This window comes from Syngnathus scovelli, chromosome 11 (genome assembly GCF_024217435.2).
Source record: "Syngnathus scovelli strain Florida chromosome 11, RoL_Ssco_1.2, whole genome shotgun sequence".
Classification (NCBI taxonomy): domain Eukaryota; kingdom Metazoa; phylum Chordata; class Actinopteri; order Syngnathiformes; family Syngnathidae; genus Syngnathus; species Syngnathus scovelli.
Window position 1 is genome coordinate 8,929,715 of NC_090857.1, and position 21,935 is coordinate 8,951,649.

The window sequence follows — 21,935 nt, forward strand, 5'->3', positions numbered from 1 at the left end:
CAGAACACGCATGGACGAGTTATAAGATTCTGCATGCACAGTTGTAACTAACAGAAGGGGGGTGGGGGGGTCGTGTGAATTTACCAACTATTCGCTTCATTAAGAATGCAGATTGAGCTGTCACGTTATCAACTTATTGGCAACTTTCTACACAATGAAAATTGTCCCTTGTTATCCGCGGGGAAAAGCCCCCGTGCAGCATTTTCAGTTAAAAAATAAATACATCTGTAAAACTAAAGTATTTTATTATAGAGAGAAAAGCAGAACATGAAATATACTTTTTATTTACAAGGAGGTTTACATTTTATACACTCTTTTTCCCAAAGAGGCACTTAATCAATACTCGGTGCAGCTTTGAATAAGATTGAGGACATTTCTTTTTTGGTAAAAGGCACATTAAAAGAACAAACAAAGACAAACTTGGGGTAAACAAAGACAAACCTGAAAACAGGAAATGGTTATTATGTTTAAAAACTCTAGATTGACATTGATGCCTTGCAAAATTATTAATCAAAATTGCATATTGACCACTAATGAGCTCAGGATTGCAGCTTCAACTAAGACTATGCTTGTAAAAAAAAATAATAATATCTAAAGGTAAACAGTTTTACTTGGTTGGTCTGCAAAAAAAAAAAAAAGTGTGACAGACTGTGTGATGGCTGCGACAAAAATACATCTAATTTGATTCTGCACAGATTGTCAAGGAATTCACTGAGAGAGTCCTAATAAAACAAAAAATGAGGTGGTTTGATTTAAGGGGAAAATGGAGGAAAGAACTCCAACCAGCATAGATTTTGTGGTCACATGACTACAAAAAACACAGAGAAGGATGCTCCATGAAAAAGCATGATTGTAAATACATAATGTACATTGACCATATTTCCTCTAGGGCAGGTTGGTATGTGTGGGTGGGTGCTGTGAGTTAATCAAACCACTTTGCCCCATTTCATCTTTTTTTTCCCAATCATTCCTTCCATGGAATGTATGCAACTGGAGTGTGTGCACATCTGTCCCACTCAGCTGAACTGCACCCAGCCTGATTTTGCAGCATCTTCTTTATTGGAGCTGTCGAAAGGGATGCACAGGGGTGACAGTGAAGAAACATGAACAAAATGGGAATGAATGTGGTATTACATTTAAAGCATATTTACACAAGTAATTTCTAACCTGTCACAACAATAAAATGCCAATGTGTATGCAAATAAATTGTGGTTATGTGCACAAGTTAAATTGAGACAAATGACTCTTCATGTTTGTCACATTTGTTGTGGTTTATTTTTCTTGGTTTCCAAAAAGATTTAAAAAAACAACAACAACGACTTGGACAATTATGCTAGTAGCCTGCAATAAAACTTACTTGGAGCCAGCAGATGTGAAATCCCCCCACAAGTCAGCGCTGGGTTGAGTTTCAGAGATAGGGGACCCAAAGTCTAGAAGATTCAAGAGTTTTATAATGACAAACATCCCCTGATCTTAAACTCCCAGGAGGGCAAGGAAAAACTCAAAACTCCAGCTCGGGGAAAATGAGAAACCTTGAGAAGAGTCCACAGATGGGAGGACTAAAATAACTAAAATAAGGACAGCTCAAATATAAGTGTTCAAAATTAAGTAAGCGTCTGCATGGTCACATCTACTTTTAGTCACTATTGCATGTACTGTATGAATGAATAACGATTTTTTTTTTCCAGTGAGCCGACTCCTGCATAGATTTTAACATGGGAACAGAAATGTAATCACCAGTGTTTTGTTGTTGAGGAATGACGGTGTGCTGGTTACCAGGAGGTGGGAGGACGCCTCCAGCTTTGGCTCCAGGTGGCGGTGGGAGCAGACCTCCAGCCGCGGGGCGCGGCTTAGCACCAGATGGCTCCTTCTTTTTTATGTTCTGTCGCAAGACAAATACCATATTACCATTGTCCCTATTCTGCAACCCATGGCTAAAATGATTGTCTATCCAATTAACTGTAACGCTGGAGGAACATATTCTCACCCCGATGCTGATCTTGATGGTCTGACCCTCCTTGAAGCTGAGGTCGAGCTTTGGTGCGTCACTCTGGGTTGCTTCCATTTTGGCCAGCTCGCCTTCTTGCTTGACCCACCTTTAGAAATAAGATTATGTGTCTGTATAACTAAAGAGCATCATTTGAAAGCATATGCCCAATTATATCATTGATTGTTTTCAATGCCTTCAATATAGGGATATTTGATTTTGGATACAACTTACTTAAAATGGTCTTGCAATGCAACGTTGAAGTCGAAGGAGTCTCCCCGATCAGCAAAGCCCAGACCGATAAAAGCATGACGACCTACAATGAAAACCCCCATTGATTTGAAAGCTTCTGTATCGCACATTTAATGCAAAGAATATAATATGTGACTTGTTGCATTATGACAAACTATTTAAGCGTCTTACCGTTTCCATCCTCTATCCGGATAACAAAGTACCTGCTGGAGTCTGTGACAGATTCCACTACACTGCCCGGATACTGATCAACTGGAGCTTGGGCAAAAAGCTCTCCTAAAAACACAAACAGGATACAATTGTACCTCAACTAAGAATGTCAAACTAGTGAGTTTTTTTTGTTTTTTTTTTTTAACCTGTGTTTTTGTCCTCTAACTTGATGTAAGCCAGCTTTCCTTTTGCTGTGATTTTCATTCTCCCACTCCACGCGGGTTCATCCAGCTTCCAATCGGCAGCACTAGAGAAAAAATGGAAGGGGTAATTTTAACACAAGTGGTTGAAGTTTCGTTCAGCAAGAGGAAGTGAAATCAAAGATTCAGAACAGAACCGTTAATCCTCAACTTTGGTGGCAGCTCGATAGAACTAATCCTATAAAAGTAAAGGCGCCTGTTGATTGTTGTTGTTTGGTGTTCTTGTGACCTCACAATTTCAATCTGCACAAAACTTAACTAAAATAGGGAAGTTGGGTCTCCGTTTTCCATATGTCGGGAAAAAAGCTGAGCGTATGAACAAAAATGTCAGTTTTGATATAACGAATATAATAAACTGTGTGCACTAAACCACTAGACGGAAAATCAATAGCTTACCGCTTCTAGAGAAGACGATCATAAAAGTTTGCACAAAAATAATGACGACCAGTGAAAAAAGTAGTGCTGTAAAATACATCTTAACACAACCAAGATGTAGGTTTGAGAATCGACCTTCAAATTAGGTTAATTGGCTTTCAGTTTGATTTGAAAGGCAAAGACGTGACTTAAAGAAAATATAAACGTGTCGTTGCGAAGTGGGTGTCCGATAATGGAAACATTAGCAATATTCACCTAGCGACTTGACAGTTCCGGGATATCCTGTGAATCGAATATTTATCTTACCGGTATCCACGGTTGGACGCCCGTGGCGGAATCCGGTAGACGTGGACCTCAGGCTTCACACAAAGCATCGATTCATAACTGTTGTCTTCTGCCATTTCGTCCAGTGTCACTTGGTAAAAGTCCAACTTCCGACTTTCACTGCACAGTGCACAACTGCACACTTCAGCCGCTCTTGCTTGAAAAGTACGTGCCTGAGAAAGAAGCTTGGCGTGCTTCCTACAGCGCCCCCACTGTACAGGAGGATTAATGATGTGGTTTGTAAACAAAGCCTGTCAAGTCCGAGAATCGAAGTGATGACCACATTATCACAAACTTCCACAGGAAGAATGATCCGAATCACATAAAACACAAGACATTTTATTTTATGGTAGGTTTATTAAAGGGATTTTTTTTCCATCAGAGTTTTCAGAATTCCAAATATGACATCAAGTAAGCTTCACACTACACGGATGCTGTGAAAGAACTGAGCTTCATGAGTTCAAATAGTCACACAATGTTTCTGACAGTTGCGGAGAGTGTGAGCACTACTTTCACGTTTCAATTTTATTAATTGGCTTCCCCTTTGTAGAAGCGACTAAATCATATTTTTTCAGGAATTTATCAGGGATATCCAAATTTGTGCCTTTTTTAAAGCATTTCCAGGCAAGCAAGAGTCCCAAATAAATGGCATTGCATCATACTGTTCAGCAGTTTGAAAAGATATATGCTACCCTGAGTTTCGTGATAGCAATAGAGCTTTAGTAGTAGCTTATGCTACTACTAACCTTTGTGACCTTTCCCAGGTTTAATGTGACTGCTGCCTGTCATTTAGAAACCTAGTGAGAGCAATGCATACAGAAAGAGGCCATTCCATTCACAGGCAGAACAGAGAAAAACAGATGAAATATCAAAATAGACACAAACTCTAGCACATAACATTTCTCCTACTTGTGAAAAGATTTTCTCTCAACCTAAATGAATTCTAAGCGAGGTAATAATCAAACTGCAAGGTGTTATATTTCTAATGTCCATCAAGGGAGACTGAGAAAATGTAGACAAATTAGACATTTTGACTTAACAAATTGTTTTAACATTTCAGTATGAAGTTGTTTTCAGATTTGTGATATTTATTTCATGAATCGTTCTCTCATTTGTGTAAAATATTAGAGTGGAATTTTTTTTTTTTTTAACAATGGCTTAGAATACAAAACGTATGATTTTATTTCATTTCATTTAAAAGTAAATTATGGAGTACAACTTCTGTGTTTTTTTTCCCCTATTTTCTTAAAACGTATGCGACATTCGTAAGTGCAATAAGCACTAGATGAATAAGCAAATTTGTCATTGAGGATTTAAGGCATAAATGGGTCAAACGTTTAAAAAACAATACTTTGCATGGCAAGTTGGACTGTTTAAAGTCTCTACAATTTCACGTGGCAGTTCTTGTGTTTAATTCAACTCTACTATAGTCTATTAAATTTCTTGACAAAAAAACCTTGCGAAACAAAAACAGGATACAGCCCACTTCAACACCGACAATGACTGAAAACTAAATGAAGAAAAACATTTGTTATTGCTTGAATAATGAAACCTTTGAATATTTTATCTGGCTGACCAATGGGCAGTCACCACCACACTATTGTGCGTGGACAGCTCCTTTGCACCCCTTGTGTGTTAAAACACAAAAAGCAACGTGCGTGACTTCAGGGGGACACCAGGTTGACTTTCTAGTGCCTCATAACGTACAAATTTAACACAAATACTTAACCGCCTGAACCCGCCTTATCGGAAAGCATGACCTGCTCAACTTCCCATGAAAGGGCCAGCTCATTCGTTTCCAGGGGTTGTTCCGAGACTTACTGAATTCACCCAGAAGTGCCCGACCCGGCCATCCCGGCACTCGCCTGCGAACGAGTTAAGCGTCAAAGGGCACCTCATGGTATAGCAAAGTATCACAGTGTTTAGGGATGTTAGGCAAAAGCCTCCTTCTGGCGTAGAACAGACAAGGATGTGGCTATTCTCTGCCAGCCCCTTCTATTGCTCCACGTAGGGAAAAGACAAAGGCAGATGATGGCAAAGACCATGCCAGTTAAGTTGGGTAGAGAGCGGGTGGACCAGCGCATTGTTTATCTTCGTGTTTCAAATGTTCACACACCACTCTGCTCTTGATACCGCACACCCTTCCACTGCTCTTGGGAACACGTTTGACCTTAATAGCAGGTGGATCTGGTTTATCTGCCGAGTCGGAAGCCTGAGGTACCGTCAGGCCCGGTAGGCTGGCGGATCGCGTGATTGTTGGGACGAACTGGTTCTGGTGGCTGTGCAGCCATACGTACTGGCCTGGAGAAATGAAGAAAGCCAAATTACTCATTTAGAGCGGAACCAATATGTCAGGTTTTTTTTTTGCTGAAAAGTCATACCTCTCTTGGCCTGGATTGTCTTGAGGTGTATCATCAGATGAAGCACTACCCAGAATCCTCCGACGAGCCTCCGCGTACTCCGCTTCTCGCTGTGCCAAAGACTTCATCTGCTGGGAAGGCCGAGACGATGATGCAGGATTTCCCGCAGTGCCGTTATTTGACGGGCGCTTTAAAATTCTAATTTGTGGTGGCGGTGCTGCAGGAAGAGATTCGTCTTGGATTACAATTGCAGTTCTCACAGGTGAACTTGAAGTGGACTTCCTGCACAGATAAAGTTTCCCAAGAAACAATATTATTATTGTGTATCCATTTCAAATACTTTCCATGAATTACTTACTTTGCCTGCTGGTTTATTTTCAACTTTGCCTCAAGTCTTCTCTCTATTTCCTGAAAACAGAGTACAACCAAGCTGTGATTTATTTAACTGTCACTAATGCAATGCATCCAATAAGGACCTAAGAGTTTTGTCATATATGAACTCGTGTGCAATGCAAAATTTTTTACATTTGATTTTGTGTTGACGCCTGTTTGGTGAGAGAACTATTATTTTCATATTAGTGGAGAGGACTCCTGAGGCAAGGGGGTACACAACGTTAACAGGAGGCATCCATCTTGGATTTCCGATTTAACGGAATCACGGAAGTGACGTCGTTCCTAGTTTCCGTGGTAAATGAAACCGAGACCCATGACATAAATTATCAATTTATTCCAACACTACGAACACGTATGGACGTTTACAATCAAAATCGTTAATAGTAACGAAGGCTCTTAAGACTGAAGTTGTCGTGACTAATTAATAGCTCCACGACTATGACGTTCCATTGCAGTGTGCCCTGGCCCTTATTTGTGCAAAGTGCGGCTCTAAACTATTTCTTTACGCATAAAGCAAATTAAACTGAAAACCATACACCAAGGAAAATAACAAATGTGCTGGAAAATTACATTTCCTTTTGGTCACTGTAGTCGCTCGACATCGAGGCCTGTTGGGGAGTAATAGGCTAGTTATTTACAATGAACACAATTTGATCGATATCAAATAAAGTACCTGGACGCTGCCGATCACTGGAACGTAATAGATCGACACGAAGATTATAGAGTAAAGGTTGCCCTATGTGTGTTTCTTACCCCGCTGTCTGCCGCTTCTTCCCAGCTCTCCGCAACCTCTTCATCCTCCATTTTAACAGCCCACAAACGCCCAGCTTTGGCTCCTCAACCCCAGCTAACTGCGACTTCCCATCCGCGCAGTGTGTGGCTCCGGGGCGGGTAAGGTTAAGTAAAAACGTCTGCTCGCTTCACTCGAAATCTGCTCGAAATTTTCGACGATGTAATGAAAGAAACGGACTTCACACGACTGCCAACCTTTTCATTAGCCCAGCTATCGACCTACCCTTCCTGGTTACAGTGGTGCCTCAGCTCATACTTATGTTTGGCGTCACGTCCACTCGGCATCTTACAAGCACCTCTCACACTTAAATCTCCACAAATGTAATTGCTAAGACATTGCAGATTTATTGCATTTATTTGTTACACATATAGCAGAGAGTGTACTCAACTTTGTGAACACAATGGCGAGTGAGTGTGTATTTTTTATTAAAGCTTAGTTTCATTCTGATTCTTTATTTAAAATGACTTGCAGTCAAATACAGCATCATGCAAGGGGTTACAGACACGAATTTGTAAGTGTGACTCCAATTCGTTCATTTTAACAATAGGTACTGGTGAAAATACTACTCGAAACCATTTTTTTTTTTACATGATGACCAAATAACCAACGGCTTTGAACGCAACATCCCAGGAATAGCAACTGCACCCTACAGCGTACTCCGCCCGCATAGTCCAGTCTTTTTATAAACCCGGACCGAAATTTACTGTACCCCAATGATACTAGTGTGCAGCAGATGAAATTTATTTTGGGATAAGTTCCTGCCTAAGTATTTAAGGCCATAACTAACAATAAAAAGAATGATGTAATCTTAGTCTGTAAATTGTTTTTCGTTTAAAATATTGGGTCAATTTTCTATTCTGTGCAACCACAAAGCAAACACACTTTCCTAGGGCAAACTTGGGTATTTTTTAATTTTTTGGTACCATACTGTACTCCCTTTCCCTTGTCTGCCTCAGACCGCCCAGGCGGAGGACCCACCCAGCCAATGGGGCAGTCCAGAGGCTGTTACCGCTGCCAGAGTGTCGCTGTACGCTCGGTGTACTTCGGAGGACGCCGTTGGTAGATGGAAGATGGCTACCGCTCGGAGGCTGCTGAGGACACGCCGGAGCTGATACCCGGGAACGAGGCGACCTTTAAAACACAGTCACGGAAGAGCACGTCTTAAACGGCGGTACTGTTGACGCTCTCGCTGCAAAAAAGGCCTGAAAGTGACAGCGTCATTGACAAAAAACCCGACTATAAGATGTGTCCGCCGGACCAGCTAGTTAGCGCACAGATTCTGTTGAAGCTAACGTTAGCGCAGATTATCAGCAGTACACAAGGAAGTCAGCACCCGTTTACTCGTATCACCGAGACTGTTGAGTAGTTGGAACATTGTACCATGAAGTGGTTTGAAGGTTTATATCAATTTGTTGCTTGTGCATTGAATGAAAACGCTGTGGTACCCTTCGCTAACCAAACAGTCCTAGGCGTTAGCCAAGCTGCTAGTGTTAAGTTAGCCAGCTGTAGTGAGTGTTGTTAGCACTAACATCCCGAGACACCGTTAAAACACGAGATATGAAAGACACTCTTCTAAATACTGCTTTTGACCGTCCCCAACAGTCATCGACCCTCCCAAAAAAAGAGTAGTACTACAACATTTCCGTTATGTTGTGATGGTAAAATAGTTTGTTGTTGCTAACGAGATAGTGGGATGGATGTGTGTTTGGGGACCACCCGTCGCAAACAACAAAACAATTTAAACTGTTTCAACGGGCACAGTTTAAGTCACCGGGTTGTTCATTTGAATGTACTTTAATACTCTACCACTACAAAGTAAAAATAGTATACCTGATTTATTTCCAGTGCTAACCTCAGTATTAGAACTGTCCATAAATAATTGAAGTGGCCACTATTAAAATTAAAGCCGGACGTCTGCAGTTGAAGTGCATCTTGTTCGTTTCATTACAAATCCATTGTGGTGGTGTGTAGAGCCAGAACTGTGTTGACCACCTAATATTTATGGAACAGGCTTTACTTTGGGTTCTTTAATGAACATCACGCACATGTATCACCATCATCTCTTCCTTGTCCCAACAGACCATAATGTCCCAAACGACCAACCATGATGACAGATGCTTTGTTGCCATGGACACAGAGGACGACGGCGCCGACCCCGCTGGAATAATAGAGGCCCTCGACTCAAAGATGGGGTCCTATCGGGAAGAAGGGAACATAGATTCTTGTGCCAAAGCTGGAGGGAGAACCATGATGGAGCTGCCAGAGGAAGTCCTTGAATACATCCTGTCCTTCCTGTCGCCTTACCAGGAGCACAAAACAGCTGCACTTGTATGCAAGCAGTGGTATCGCCTCATCAAAGGTAAGTGATTTTTATTTTAATAACACAGCCGACGAGGACGACTGGTTAAATATTAAAGGGGCTTCTTTTGCAAATATTTTTTTAGGTGTCGCTTATCAGTGTTATCATGGTTTCATGAGAGCTGTCCAGGAGGGAAACATTCAGTGGGAAAGTCGAACATACCCGTATCCAGGAACGCCAATCACTCAGCGCTTTTCACACAGTCAGTGTACTTCCTTTTAAAATGTTGAAATTCTTTTGTGCACTTTCTGTTTCAAGTCTCTTTAAATATTCTTGGCAGGTGCATGTTACTATGACTCCAACCAGTCCATGTATGTGTTTGGGGGCTGCACCCAGAGTAGCTGCAATGCTGCCTTTAATGATTTGTGGAGACTGGACCTGAACAGCAAGGAGTGGATTCGCCCGCTAGCTTCAGGTAAGACAGTGGAAAGAATAGAAAAGTGGGTTCATGTGATATTTTCAATCTTCTTTTCTCTCCAGGCTCATATCCATCTCCAAAAGCTGGAGCAACTCTGGTGATGCATAAAGATCTATTAGTGCTGTTTGGAGGCTGGACTAGACCAAGTCCTTACCCATTGCACCAACCTGAGAGATTTTTCGATGAAATCCACACCTACTCCCCTTCAAAGAATTGGTGAGTGGGAAGAAATTGACTGTTTTTAAACATTCTGCATTTATTTACATGTGCATTCCTTCTATGTCAGGTGGAACTGCATTGTGACAACACAAGGACCGCCGCCCATGGCCGGCCACTCTTCATCTGTTATTGGAAATGTCATGGTGGTGTTCGGAGGCTCATTAGGAGCACGGCAAATGTATGATTCTCATCCTGGCTTTATTTATGCATTGTATTAAACAAAGCGTATGATTTACATATTTTTACGCTTCATTGTATGGCTGTTAACTTGTGTATGTGCTCAACAGGAGTAATGAGGTATGGGTTTTGGACCTGGAACAATGGTCCTGGTCCAAACCACCCATAGCTGGTCCGTGCCCACACCCACGAGGTGGCCAGTCACAGGTAGAGAAACCAGAACCAAATTATTTTAATTATTGTTGGCAATGCACCTCTGATTTGATGATTTCCTGACAGATTGTGATTGATGATCACACGCTGCTTATCTTGGGAGGTTGTGGAGGCCCCAATGCTGTAAGTGTATTTGAGTCGCCAGTTTGCCACTTGTCTCAGCAGCCTTGCCCATGCACTTACCCGAGTGTTACCGTGTGTTAAAGCTCCTCAAGGATGCCTGGCTGCTTCATATAGAAGCACCCGCGTGGAGGTGGCAGCAGTTGCAGGTGGCGAACGAGGACCACGGTGCCCCGGAGCTTTGGTGCCACCCAGCTTGCAGAGTAATTCTCTCGAATGAATGGCGATTGATTGAAATCCTAAATGAACAATGTCCTGATGTGTGTCGTTCAACTCTCCATCAAGGTTGGCCAGTGTGTGGTGGTCTTCTCACAGGCTCCTTCGGGCCGGGCACCACTCAGCCCAAGTCTTAACTCTCGGCCCTCCCCCATAAGTGCCATACCCTCCCCACTGGGCCCGGAACCGCCTTCTTTGCGCTCTCAGTCCCCCGTGCGGAGCGGGGCGGCTGGCGTCGTTCTGGGCGCTGTCGAAGAGGCTCCGTGCGTTAACGGCCGATGGGGCACGCTGAGGCCCCGACCCTCAGCCCGAGGAAGTGCCAGAGACGGCAGCCCATCCTCTTCCCAGCAGCCGTCTCCTTCACAATGTCCCGACAGCCCGCCTCTAGCTCCCCATCCGCCGTTATTGAATGGCTCCTCCCCGTCGCCGCGGACCAGTCCTGCTCAGGCTGCATCTCCGCCTCTTCGTACCCATCCACCTGCTTCGACAGACTTCAGCTGGGAGGCCGCACACCATCCCGAAGTGCCCAGCACTAACGGCCTGCACACACCTCCCACGGGTTCCCCGCGTACTCCACCGGGAGCCGTGTCCCCTTCTGCCTTACGACGAGGCCTGGAGGCAGTGGAAAACACATCTTCCTTATCTTTACCGTCTTCGTTATCGTCGCCTTCCTTTCAAACGCAGGGAGCTTCTCCTGGAGGAATTGGTGGAGCGGTTCCCCCCGGTACTCCCCCGTCATCCTCCTCCAGCCCCCCGCAGGCTGCCGGAGCAGACGGACACCCTATCCCGCCAATTGCCCGGCGCCTGGGCCATCATCCGCCCCAGAGTCTGAACGTAGGTAAACCTCTGTATCAGTCAGTCTGCATCAATTGCAAGCCAATGCAGATGTACGTGTTGGATGTGTCGCGCGCCAAAACCGCTGGCACCGTGGCTTGGAGAGTTTATGGAAACGGGACCCCTGCTGCAGTTACGGGGCCACCGGAGACCAGCCTGCACACTGTGGTGCAGGGCAGGGGGGAGCTTATTATTTTTGGAGGCCTCATGGACAAGAAACAGAATGTGAAGTACTACCCTAAGACAAACGCCTTGTACTTTGTCCGTGCAAAGAGGTAATAATGGAGCTTGACGCCAGGGTTGGGATTGTAGGGCTTCAGCCCATGACCCACACAAGGGAACTGACACGCAAGGCCTTTTTCTATAGGAAGGATTATTGGGGAATCTAGATGTTCCACTTCACAATTTACTTCCTCCTGGCTTCTGCAAAACGAATTATCTTAGCCACACCGAATAAAATCGTGACTGCCAAGACATTAGCTCCTGTTAGGCTGATCAACCGGACCATAACATTTCCGCTTCTGTCGTCTTCTGAACTCTTAAAGAAGGATGTTATTGACAGAAACATGACGACTACCTTGCTTTTGGTATCACTCTTTAAGCCTGCAATGTTTACATTGAAAATTGTATGTGTGAGTGTGTGTATGTGTATGCGCGTGTTAATGCACGGTGGTGGTTAAAAGTTGTGAAAGATGTGGCACTGTACTATAAACATAGTAAAACAGTAAAGGCCTCCATGACTTATTTGTTCTGTTAATGTTTGCTGTGCTTAACTTACAGAATCATCATAACTGGTGATCAATCATTTTAAGCTTATACTATTGTATCCTTGTCAAAGTACGCCCTCTATCGGCTCCAGAAAATAGCAACACCATTACTAGTAAGCATACATATATAGTTTCTTTTTAATGGTGTATTACGTTTGTGGATTTTGTTCAGTACAGTTTGACTCTTAGAAACTGCCCATATTTTCTATTTATAAATTTCATCACAATACAAAATTGCAACCCTTGATGATCACACTTTGCACAATCTTGACCTTGAGTCAGCACCAATTGTGCTGCCAGTATTCACCCGAGATTTTCCACTCAGTCCCCCAGTCTCCCCATCGTTAACCTTTTACCCACACAGCTCCCACTGGGGAGACCATGCAAGACACTTGATTGGTGGAGATTTGTACAGTGGTGAGGTGGCAGACTGAGCCGCGTCCCTATTGGCTGCGGCCTTGCAGCTGGGCGGAGTCACTGACAATGAGTATGAACACATGTTTACATTGGGAGAGCGAAGAATGGAGCCGAATGCGAAATCAAAACACTCGACCAAGTGAGACTGAAGTCAGCACTGCGAAGACCGGGGGTACTTTATCACGTGAGTATTTAGATGATAAGAAACTTGCATGCATTGCATAAAATTGGACTTACTCTTGAAGCATGACAACTTTCTGCAGCAATGACGTATTTAGTGTCGATTGTTTGCTAGTTTGAATGACTTACCACATGAACAAAATTATTAGAACTAGACTAGAAATAGGACTTATTTGTAAATCGTTGTTTTGCAAGTATGCAAGCAACTAAATCTTTCCACTTCAAACAAGAAAAATATATTCATGTAACACACACTGAATCATTTAATCCACAGGTGTGAGGTTCAGGAAACTTCACCATTTTGTGTCAAATAAAGTAAATCACATGTCTCTATTTTTTATTTCTTGCTAAAACTTGTACGAAGATTACAAAATGTCTTCATTTTTATAATAGTGAGTGTATGTCACAGAACCCCTTTAATTTAAAACCTAGGTCCATCAATTTGTGTTTGGAATAATATGAAGAGGAGGTTATCCATTTATAAGGATTTGCAGTTGTAACTAACGGCTCTGAGGAGAAACAACGACAATATGGCCCATGACAATGCATTTTATATTAAAAGCAAACATTCTCCTGTTGCAGATGACACCTCTCTTAATAGAAGACAAGGAAGCCGTTTACACAGAGGAGGAGCATGTGACCGGTTGACAACATTTCTTTCTGGCTTCCATGTTCCACTCAAGCAGCTTCCTGATGAAGACGGCTGTTATCTCAAAGGGCAAAGTGTAACTCTCTCCTCTGAGACATGACAATTGTTTTTCTGCAGATTTCCTAACAGAAGTTTAGTAGCCTTCTCACATTATGGCATCCACAGTGGCACCTGTGCCTCATGCCATTATGACCCCCTCGCCACCCCCATCTCTGGACTTCGCCTTGGGTGCCTTGGCCTGCTGCGCAGCTTGTGTCTTCACCAACCCTTTAGAAGTGGTCAAGACCCGTCTGCAGCTTCAGGGAGAACTTCGTGCACGGGGCACCTATCAGAGGCACTACCGCGGGGTCCTCCAGGCCCTTTGGATGGTGGGCCGTACGGACGGACTCCGGGGTCTTCAAAAGGGGCTCTCCGTTGGCTTGGTCTACCAGGGGTTGATGAACGGCGTGAGGCTGGGTTGCTATTCCTACTGTGAAGCTCTTGGTATCACGTCGTACCATGGAGGAAGTGTCCTATCAGGAGCGGGCGCCGGGGCTCTTGGGGCATTCGTTGCCTCTCCTGCATACCTGGTAAGCGAAGAAACTTTCTTTTCCTGTTCTCTCACTGTGCTGCTGTGCATTAAAATGTCATTTGTCCAGAAACTTTAAGACGACATAAGTTTTTCAGCAAATTCCTGCTGAATGGCCAAAACAATGAATCTTGTGCAAACTATGACAGCAGAAAAGGTTCATCTGTTTGGACATCGCAGTCCTGGAATTACTCAGCATGTTGTTGTTCTTCTCTACTTGCCGGTCATGAGGATTTAGCACTGTCATGGAAAGGCAATATTGTGTGATGACATGTTGCTGCTGTATATTTATCTACTTTATTTATAGCCTGCACATTGTGTCAACCCTTCCTCTGCCCTAGTTGACAAGATTTGTAGAGCATATGTAATGCAAATCCAACGAAATCTGACTCTGAGCCTTTGCTATATCAAAAAAAAATGAGAACAAAATAAAAATATTTTCCTCCATTCGTAGGTGAAGACACATCTGCAGGCTCAAACTGTAGAAGCCATAGCAGTGGGCCATCAGCATAACCATGTGGTACGACACACACAAATTTGCCGTTTGTTTGCTTTTACTGCTAGCTTGATGCTAACACATCCACAAACAACCAGTATAAAAATACAGGTATATATATATATTTTTTTAATACTTTGCTAAAAATGAGTAAAATTACTGTAGCTTACTGAAAAAAAAACTATAATACTGTTTTACTGGCTTTAACCGCACTCTAAATTGTCCATGGATGTGAATGATAATCACTGTGTTAGAAGCTGACGTGTTTAATGAGTGACTTTTTCTTTCATTCCAGGGAGTATCTGATGCTTTTGCTACAATCTATAGAAAAGAAGGTTTAATTGGACTGTGGAGAGGTGTGAATGGGGCCGTGCCTCGCGTCATGGTTGGTTCAGCTGCTCAACTAGCAACCTTCACCTCGGCCAAGGAGTGGGTGTTACATTCCCAGGTACGGTAGCCGCTGCTATAAACAGCTGCAATTTTCCGACGCAACAGGTGTAAACCTTTACAATTTTTCCCTCCCTTGCAGTGGTTTAGTCCTGGACCCAACTGGCTTGTGGCTTTAGTCGCAGCTAGCATCAGCGGGGTCGCCGTGGCCATCACCATGACACCCTTTGATGTCATTAGTACGCGGCTCTACAACCAACCAGTGGATGATTTTCACAGGGTAGGTTCAAGGTTTGACATTTATAGGATATTGATTCTGAATATATAAAGTTTGTTTGTTTTTCCCTCTTAGGGCCGTCTCTACAATGGCTTTTTCGATTGTATGCTGAAGGTGTGCAAAGCTGAAGGCCTGCTCGGTCTGTACAAAGGCATGGGGCCGGTATTTCTCCGCTTGGCTCCACACACAGTTCTCAGCATGCTATTCTGGGATCTGATGAGGCAACAAGCAGTGAAAAACAGACACACACAAGGACAGGCCTGAATGCACTCAAGTACACGCAGCAAATGTTGCAAGATGATTTTTTAATTTTTTTTTTTTTTTTTACTGTTAAAGGAGAACAAACGTCCCATGAAGGATGATAAGAAGGATTAACAAAGAACTACTTGACCAACAATGAACACATGCTGCTCGGACAAAAAGCTCCTGTCAAGTTTTTGAAGTGTGTTTTGAAACCATCTTAATGTTAATCAATGACAAGACATACTATATTTATTTTCCACTTAACAGGGACTTACCTCAGGTCTAATATAATTTAATTTGATTATACATTTAGAACATGTGCTATGCATGTGCTGATTGGAGTATAAATCGTTTTGGACATGGAACCTTTTCACAAAATGTAAAAAAATCACCTTACTGTGCTGCTGTTACCAATTAGTTTGTTGATCTCTTCTACAAATATCCAATGAATGCCTTTTTAACGACTGTAAATAATAAATTAATTACATTCATCATGTTTCTTTGTTGAAAATGAAAATTGCACAATGTAGATTAAACAGTTCGTGTGACACAATCTGAATCTGCCTGATTGATATTCACAGTCTCTGAGGGGATTTTCAACCTCTTTCATCAAGCAGCGATTACACTAACAATCCTCGTCAAATCACTTTTGACCTTTGGAACTCAGTGTTAGTGGTGTTCACAATGATCAGCCAGAGGCTTGGCTTAAAGGAATCCACCATAACCAGGCGTGGAGTTTGTCAGACTAAATGTCACTGTTATAGCGTGAATAATCCACAAGGAAAACAGAAACATGTTTTTTCCCTTTTTTTTTATCCTGGAGATCCTTCCTACTGAATCCAATCCATTTGACTGCTTTTTTCAAGGTGAGTTAATACTTAGGGACTTGTGGGTAAATTATGACACTCAATGTTTGATTTACTTGTGTGTGTGTTGTTTTCAAGGCATCGTAGCTGCATGCGGAATAACAGTGCTGTGCAGCCTGATGAGAGTGTACTACTTCACTGAAATGTGCAGGTGAGCTTTTTGCAATAGAAATTGTTTAGTAATGTACATCAGGGATGTCCAAACTTTTGCAGCCTGTTGTCTGTATTTAGCAGCCTGCTAAAAGGAATAACTGACATATATGGACAGCCCCTTTCAATGCCGCTATTGTACTACTTACTTTCTACACTGGGTGGCAAGGCAGGAGAACAGAAGAGAAAATGTCTCATTGACTTCCTTGTTTTCCACCAATCACATATCATTTGTTACTTCAGAATAAATTAAGCACCGATGGCTTCACGTCTGACTGATAACTGAAATAAAATGGATAAAGTATAAAGAAAAAAATCAAATAAAATGATGGATTGCGGCCCTTGGAAAAAAAAAAAAATTGGACACCCTTGCTGTCCTTGGTTAGAGGCCGCAAAGTTATCTTCAACATCTTTCTGAGCAGTGATTCTGAAACAGAGAGCAAGGAGACGACGCCATCATCAAAAAGCCCGCTCAGCACAAATTGGAGAACATTTGTCCATTTCTGGGCGTTGACTGGCCTCCTCTCTTTGGTTGGCCCTCGAGTTTCTTCGCTGATAGTGCTGGAATTTTCCCTCCGAGCCGTCTCTGCCTGGATATCAGCTCGACTGGTGAGTCAAGACAGAGAAGCAGATGTCATATTCTCGGTCAAGCCCGGTCGCTGATATGCTTTTTTTTCCCCGCTAGGATTCTAGTGGCGGAGGCCTAGGGCTGGTCCAGAGCCACTTTTCCCTCGGTTGTGGCATCACCTGTACTCTCTCCTTTCTCCATCAGGGAGCGCCACACAGCTCCCTAAGCTTGTTCCTGGCCGCTGCCTTCAGTTGGGCCCTGGCAAGCTTTTGTAACGCTCTGTGGAGTCACGTGGCCCGGCTCTATCCATTACACAGTACTGAGCGTTACTGTGGGAGGTGCATTGTTCTCCTATCCTCAGGACACAGCCTGCTGGCTTTTCTGCAGAGACTGGTTGTCTTGGTTTTTGCCGTGGCAGTGGTGGCTTCCTTCGCCACAGTATATGAGCACTTCCTGTCCCAGAAGGATGCGCTCAAGTTTTGGACTCCCCTAACACTCTGTTACACAATGCTGGTGGTCTATAATCAAGGTGGGGATCAGTAAAGACATGTTTTGCTCTTTTTGGGTCCATGAAAGATTTTATATGCACCTTTAAACGTCATGGGTGTCCCAGTACTAAATGAACCTTTCATTTTACCCAGAGGATCAAAAACGTCGGACGGGCACAGATGGCCTTTTGCACACTGTTGTGCTACGGTTGGGGGCCCTGTTGGTGTTGATGCTGACAATGGGAGACTGGTCTGACGTCCTCCACGTCCTTGTCACTTTCCTGGGAGAAGGTGTCTGCCTCCTGTTCTCTCGAGACCTGCTGCAGCTTGCAATAAAGGTCTGTGCAAATATATATATATATATATATTTGTATTCTGCAATGTTATTTTTCCCCATTGCATTCAAGGAAATCCAAATGTTTTAACTAATATGGATATGTCTCCTTTTTATAGGAAGAAGAGGACACCAACATGGCCAATAATGGCCAAAACTCCAGTTACAGAAAAAGGGAACGCATAAGTAAAACATCAAAAAACAGATAATTACCTCCAATAGATGTTATGTTTGGTATAAATTAAAAAACTTGTGACCACATTATCGATAGTTTCTGATTTCATTTCAGTCAAAATGACAAAAAGTAGATTTGTTATATTACTTCAACTTCAACAACTACTTCAGCCTGCCCAAAGCTAATCTTCAACCCAATCAGCTTGGTCAAAATAATTAACCCGTAAGTAAGCTAATCTGCTCAAAATCCTTAGCTAACCAGCGAGTTGATTAAGAAAACAACCCAGCTTTTTCATGCTCTGCTCTCTATTTGCATGAACCAAATACATGACAGAACATGTGCCGATACCATGCCAAATTGGAAAATATTGTGCAATGAGGAAGAGGAGGAGAAAACTGAGGCAGTATACAACAAGTTATGCTGATAAATGATATAAAGTTCCTGGAAACACCCTGGGGACTTACCAGAAGATAGCATAAGGGTGAGACTACCTTTCGCCGCGGTCAAATATTATCACATATTTTATGACTCTTGCATTCATAAAAAAGTGGACTCATGTATTGCACAAGCATTGCTTTATCGTTCGTTTAACAGTACTTTCTATATATTTTCTTTCAATGGTATCATAACTGTAAGCTAAATATACAGGATTTTTTCAGGATTTCTGATGGCGCTATAGCCCCCCCAAGCCCCAGTGTAGCGCCGCCCCTGTTCATAAATATTCCATTTCATTAAAGGCAGACGTGAATCAAGCAATAATTGTTTATAACCATGTTTTTATAGTAGACCTAAGCGTTATGCCTTACAGGTGATAACTCCAAGGGTGTGACCGGTCTCTCGCCTCGTTTGCCTTTTACGGTGAGCACGGAAGTGACATTGCCAGGTGGAGAGAGCAAAGAAGGAAGCAGTTCAGCAAACAAGGAGTGGCTGTCTGTCGATATAATCACTGAGTTTAGCATAAAGTCCATCAAGAAAAATCAAGAAGTCACACTGCTGTTGGGACGCCGACGAAGGGAAGCTGCCAATAGACACAACTTCATCACTTCACCTCTCAGGTAATGACAACTGAATATTTCGTTCTTATCTATTTATTTATTTATGTATTTATTTATATACGATGTTTATTTTTTATTGTTTATTTTAATTTATTTATTTAAAATAAAATACTGTGTGCTTGAAAAAGTCATTTGATGACTGTTCACTCGAGTTATAATATCCTGGTTGCTCAGTGCGAACTTTGTACCGACCATGGATGTGTTTTTTTTTTCTTAGCATGGCGTCGGAAAAGTCCAATAGGAAAGTGTCCACTGTCTTCATCACCTTGGCAAATCCTCACCAAATCAAGGTACAGCAAAAAGATGGGACCAAAAAGGGCTGGGTACATGTCGGGCCTTCCCAAAAGAGCACGGGATCTCTCAGCTCAACATCCGATGAGATTTCCCAAATGACCTCGTCATCTGCGAGCCGTACATCTGTCCAATCGGGACGCGACCTGGGAATGCAGTGGGACAATCAAGACAGGGATCTTGCCGGTATTATTTTAGACTTGATACTTTTGACACTGATACTGGTCACAGCCATGCTTGATTAATTTATTGATCGAAAGCCTTTCTATTTTACCTTTCAGGTTCACCTGATGTCTTCTCACCTCCTCCTCTTCCTTCTCCTTCTCCACGTCTTCCACCTTCTCCTCCTCCTGAGCTGCATTCATATCCCCCAAAACCGCACCCCACACCATCACCTCCTTCTGTCCAAAAACCTGTCTCAAGACCTCCGATTTCACCCCAGTCTCCACCTCCCAAAAAAGAGGTGAACATTTCCATCGTGGCCAAAATTCCATCGATCCGCTTTTCAATTCCAGATTTATAATGAGTTGATTGATTTTTACATGAACTCTGTGTTTTGCATTTAAGGTGGAAAAACAAGCCTCATCTAATGGGATGACTACAAATAAACAGCCAAATGGGATCAAGAAGGACAAGCCCAGTGAGAGCAGAGGTGACCTTTTCCTGATCTATATTAGCAAGTCTCAGGCACGGATGATGCACACAAACTAACTTTTTGTTCATTTACATGTACTGCAGGCTTGTGTGGATTCTGTCAGAAGCCCATACTTTTTTCAGAATCAGCTTCGACTGCTTTGAAGAAGATTTACCATAAAAGCTGCTTCAGGTGCAAGACTTGTAGTTGCCCTCTGGCTGGAAAAACCTTCTACCACGAAGCAGAAGTTCCGCAATGTGAAGAGTGCCATGAGGTAAAGACAAGTCTTCGGTACATCCAGTGAAAGAATTTCAAAATTCTGATTGATATTTTCAGCCACATCAAATTTAGGGGTTGAATATCTGTTCTTTTCATTCTTGCAGAAAACTCTTGAATGTTGTTGGTCTTGTGGACAAAAGATAAGAGAGAGACAAGTTCGGGCACTCCAACGAGTGTACCATCCTACTTGTTTTACCTGTGTGACATGTAAACAGCCACTTGAAAATTTCATACAGGCGGATACTGGAGAACTCTACTGCCAACTGGACTACGCCAGGTATGACAATAACAGACGGAGACTGTAGCTTTGCATTCATTTATAAATTGAGGTGTCATTTTTTTTCAATTGGTTATTTTTCTTGCCTAACATTTGCTTTTGATTTTTATATATTAAGGAAGTTTGCTAAGAAGTGCAGTGTCTGCCATGAGCTAATTATTGGCAGTGATGGGAATTTCCCAGAGCATATTGAAAGCGAGGGACGCATCTTCCACAAAGAGTGCTTCAGATGTGAGGTATTGGCATCACAAGACTACAAAAGTACATACATGTGCATGAGCAAGCCGAAGTCAACTCACATTTTTCCTCAGGTTTGTAATGTCAAGTTCTCTGTGGGGAAAGACGGTGGTGTTGGCTGCTATACCAAGGATGGGAAAAGGCTTTGTCGCTCTTGCTGTTCATAACATGAAGTAACGACAAGATAAGATCGCTGGGCTCACTATCGACGAAGAAACCAAAACCACAGAAGTGATGAAACATACAGGTGGATGAAATGATTTAAATGTTTTGTTTGGTTGCCAGACTGTGTAAGTGTGCACACAGTCGGCGTGGGAATCTCAGGATAACTAACGATGCAATATTTTCCCTTAATGCCAATAATATCATAATACTGGGTGATAATTTAGATGTTTCATTTTAAACGTGTAATTACTATGTAATAAAATATGTATTATTGACTGTTTAATTACCTGTTATTCTGTGACTCACATACTATTGCAAAATCTAAATCATTATAAAGTACTTGGACAGCTATATCAATATTTGATACTTGTGTATACTGTACGAGAAAATAAGAGACATACTGGATGTGTTTTTCTTTAATGAATGTGCACCTTTGCCAAAAATATGAATGTGTAATCCTGGACTGCAATTTGTTCTTATTGTACTTCTTCCTGACAATGTGGTAAACATATAAAATTATTTTATACTGTGAAGTTAGCATTAGTCTTTAGGTCACAATTTTTTTATCCAAATTAATTGTATCTGCAATTCTATCTAATCAAGTTTGTATTAAAAACTGTGGTAATGGATCCCTTTTGTTCTTTTAGTGTGATTATGACAAATATATCCTATATTTAGGTTATTTAACACATGAACTTAAATGTGAACTTGTTAAGTTGCACTTCACGTAGTTTTCTACAGAAAAAGACAAGAGTTGTTCTCGACAATTAAAAAAACAAACATTTACATTTGGTAGTTGTGCAGAATATGTTAGCATTAAGCTAGCAAGCCATTTCTTATTTTTGATTGACTGTTCGCTATGTGAGTAGAATTAAGTTTTACAATAGCTTTTACAATACATTTTTAATAATAATACATATCGGTGTTGTATGTACGCGTGTGTGTACTAGTCAAGAGGTTGTGGGGGCGGAAAAGGGAAATT

The 21,935-nt window shown here is 42.3% G+C and overlaps 6 protein-coding genes across 8 annotated transcripts; 4 read left to right on the forward strand and 2 right to left on the reverse strand.

The window, feature by feature from the left end:
* Window positions 1-228: 228 nt before the first annotated feature.
* Window positions 229-3,524, reverse strand: necap2 (NECAP endocytosis associated 2). Of its 2 annotated transcripts, none has more exons than XM_049733622.1 (8): window positions 3,331-3,524; window positions 2,596-2,696; window positions 2,411-2,515; window positions 2,222-2,303; window positions 1,988-2,096; window positions 1,777-1,882; window positions 1,358-1,430; window positions 229-1,065 (listed from the first exon to the last, which is right to left on the reverse strand). In XM_049733622.1, exons 1-8 carry the CDS (start codon window positions 3,423-3,425, stop codon window positions 1,017-1,019), a joined length of 720 nt encoding a protein of 239 aa, XP_049589579.1. In that variant the 5' UTR covers window positions 3,426-3,524; the 3' UTR covers window positions 229-1,016. The 2 variants fall into 2 exon arrangements, with proteins under 2 accessions (XP_049589579.1, XP_049589578.1); XM_049733621.1 differs by having other exon boundaries at window positions 1,738-1,882.
* Window positions 3,525-3,685: 161 nt separating this feature from the next.
* LOC125977291 (SUZ RNA-binding domain-containing) lies at window positions 3,686-7,154 on the reverse strand. The gene is made up of 4 exons (XM_049733640.2): window positions 6,855-7,154; window positions 6,067-6,116; window positions 5,730-5,990; window positions 3,686-5,649 (listed from the first exon to the last, which is right to left on the reverse strand). Exons 1-4 carry the CDS (start codon window positions 6,903-6,905, stop codon window positions 5,541-5,543), a joined length of 471 nt encoding a protein of 156 aa, XP_049589597.1. The 5' UTR covers window positions 6,906-7,154; the 3' UTR covers window positions 3,686-5,540.
* Window positions 7,155-7,799: 645 nt separating this feature from the next.
* On the forward strand, window positions 7,800-12,179 carry fbxo42 (F-box protein 42). The gene is made up of 10 exons (XM_049733578.2): window positions 7,800-8,065; window positions 8,974-9,253; window positions 9,339-9,455; window positions 9,534-9,668; window positions 9,734-9,887; window positions 9,958-10,068; window positions 10,178-10,274; window positions 10,347-10,403; window positions 10,487-10,603; window positions 10,686-12,179. The coding sequence occupies exons 2-10, from the start codon at window positions 8,980-8,982 to the stop codon at window positions 11,727-11,729; spliced, it is 2,106 nt and encodes a 701-aa protein (XP_049589535.1). The 5' UTR covers window positions 7,800-8,065; window positions 8,974-8,979; the 3' UTR covers window positions 11,730-12,179.
* A 495-nt stretch (window positions 12,180-12,674) lies between these two features.
* On the forward strand, window positions 12,675-15,987 carry slc25a34 (solute carrier family 25 member 34). 2 transcript variants are annotated; one of them, XM_049733612.2, is made up of 7 exons: window positions 12,675-12,818; window positions 13,397-13,539; window positions 13,629-14,032; window positions 14,486-14,551; window positions 14,823-14,975; window positions 15,057-15,194; window positions 15,267-15,987. In XM_049733612.2, exons 3-7 carry the CDS (start codon window positions 13,652-13,654, stop codon window positions 15,453-15,455), a joined length of 927 nt encoding a protein of 308 aa, XP_049589569.1. In that variant the 5' UTR covers window positions 12,675-12,818; window positions 13,397-13,539; window positions 13,629-13,651; the 3' UTR covers window positions 15,456-15,987. The 2 variants fall into 2 exon arrangements, with proteins under 2 accessions (XP_049589569.1, XP_049589568.1); XM_049733611.2 differs by having other exon boundaries at window positions 13,397-14,032.
* A 135-nt stretch (window positions 15,988-16,122) lies between these two features.
* Window positions 16,123-18,104, forward strand: LOC125977264 (transmembrane protein 82-like). Its single transcript, XM_049733608.1, has 6 exons — window positions 16,123-16,300; window positions 16,379-16,451; window positions 16,873-17,059; window positions 17,136-17,547; window positions 17,660-17,844; window positions 17,960-18,104. The coding sequence occupies exons 1-6, from the start codon at window positions 16,228-16,230 to the stop codon at window positions 18,047-18,049; spliced, it is 1,020 nt and encodes a 339-aa protein (XP_049589565.1). The 5' UTR covers window positions 16,123-16,227; the 3' UTR covers window positions 18,050-18,104.
* A 247-nt stretch (window positions 18,105-18,351) lies between these two features.
* fblim1 (filamin binding LIM protein 1) lies at window positions 18,352-21,582 on the forward strand. Its single transcript, XM_049733607.2, has 9 exons — window positions 18,352-18,496; window positions 18,824-19,070; window positions 19,288-19,547; window positions 19,643-19,824; window positions 19,929-20,013; window positions 20,100-20,269; window positions 20,379-20,551; window positions 20,670-20,787; window positions 20,863-21,582. The coding sequence occupies exons 3-9, from the start codon at window positions 19,289-19,291 to the stop codon at window positions 20,953-20,955; spliced, it is 1,080 nt and encodes a 359-aa protein (XP_049589564.1). The 5' UTR covers window positions 18,352-18,496; window positions 18,824-19,070; window position 19,288; the 3' UTR covers window positions 20,956-21,582.
* The last annotated feature ends 353 nt before the right edge of the window (window positions 21,583-21,935 follow it).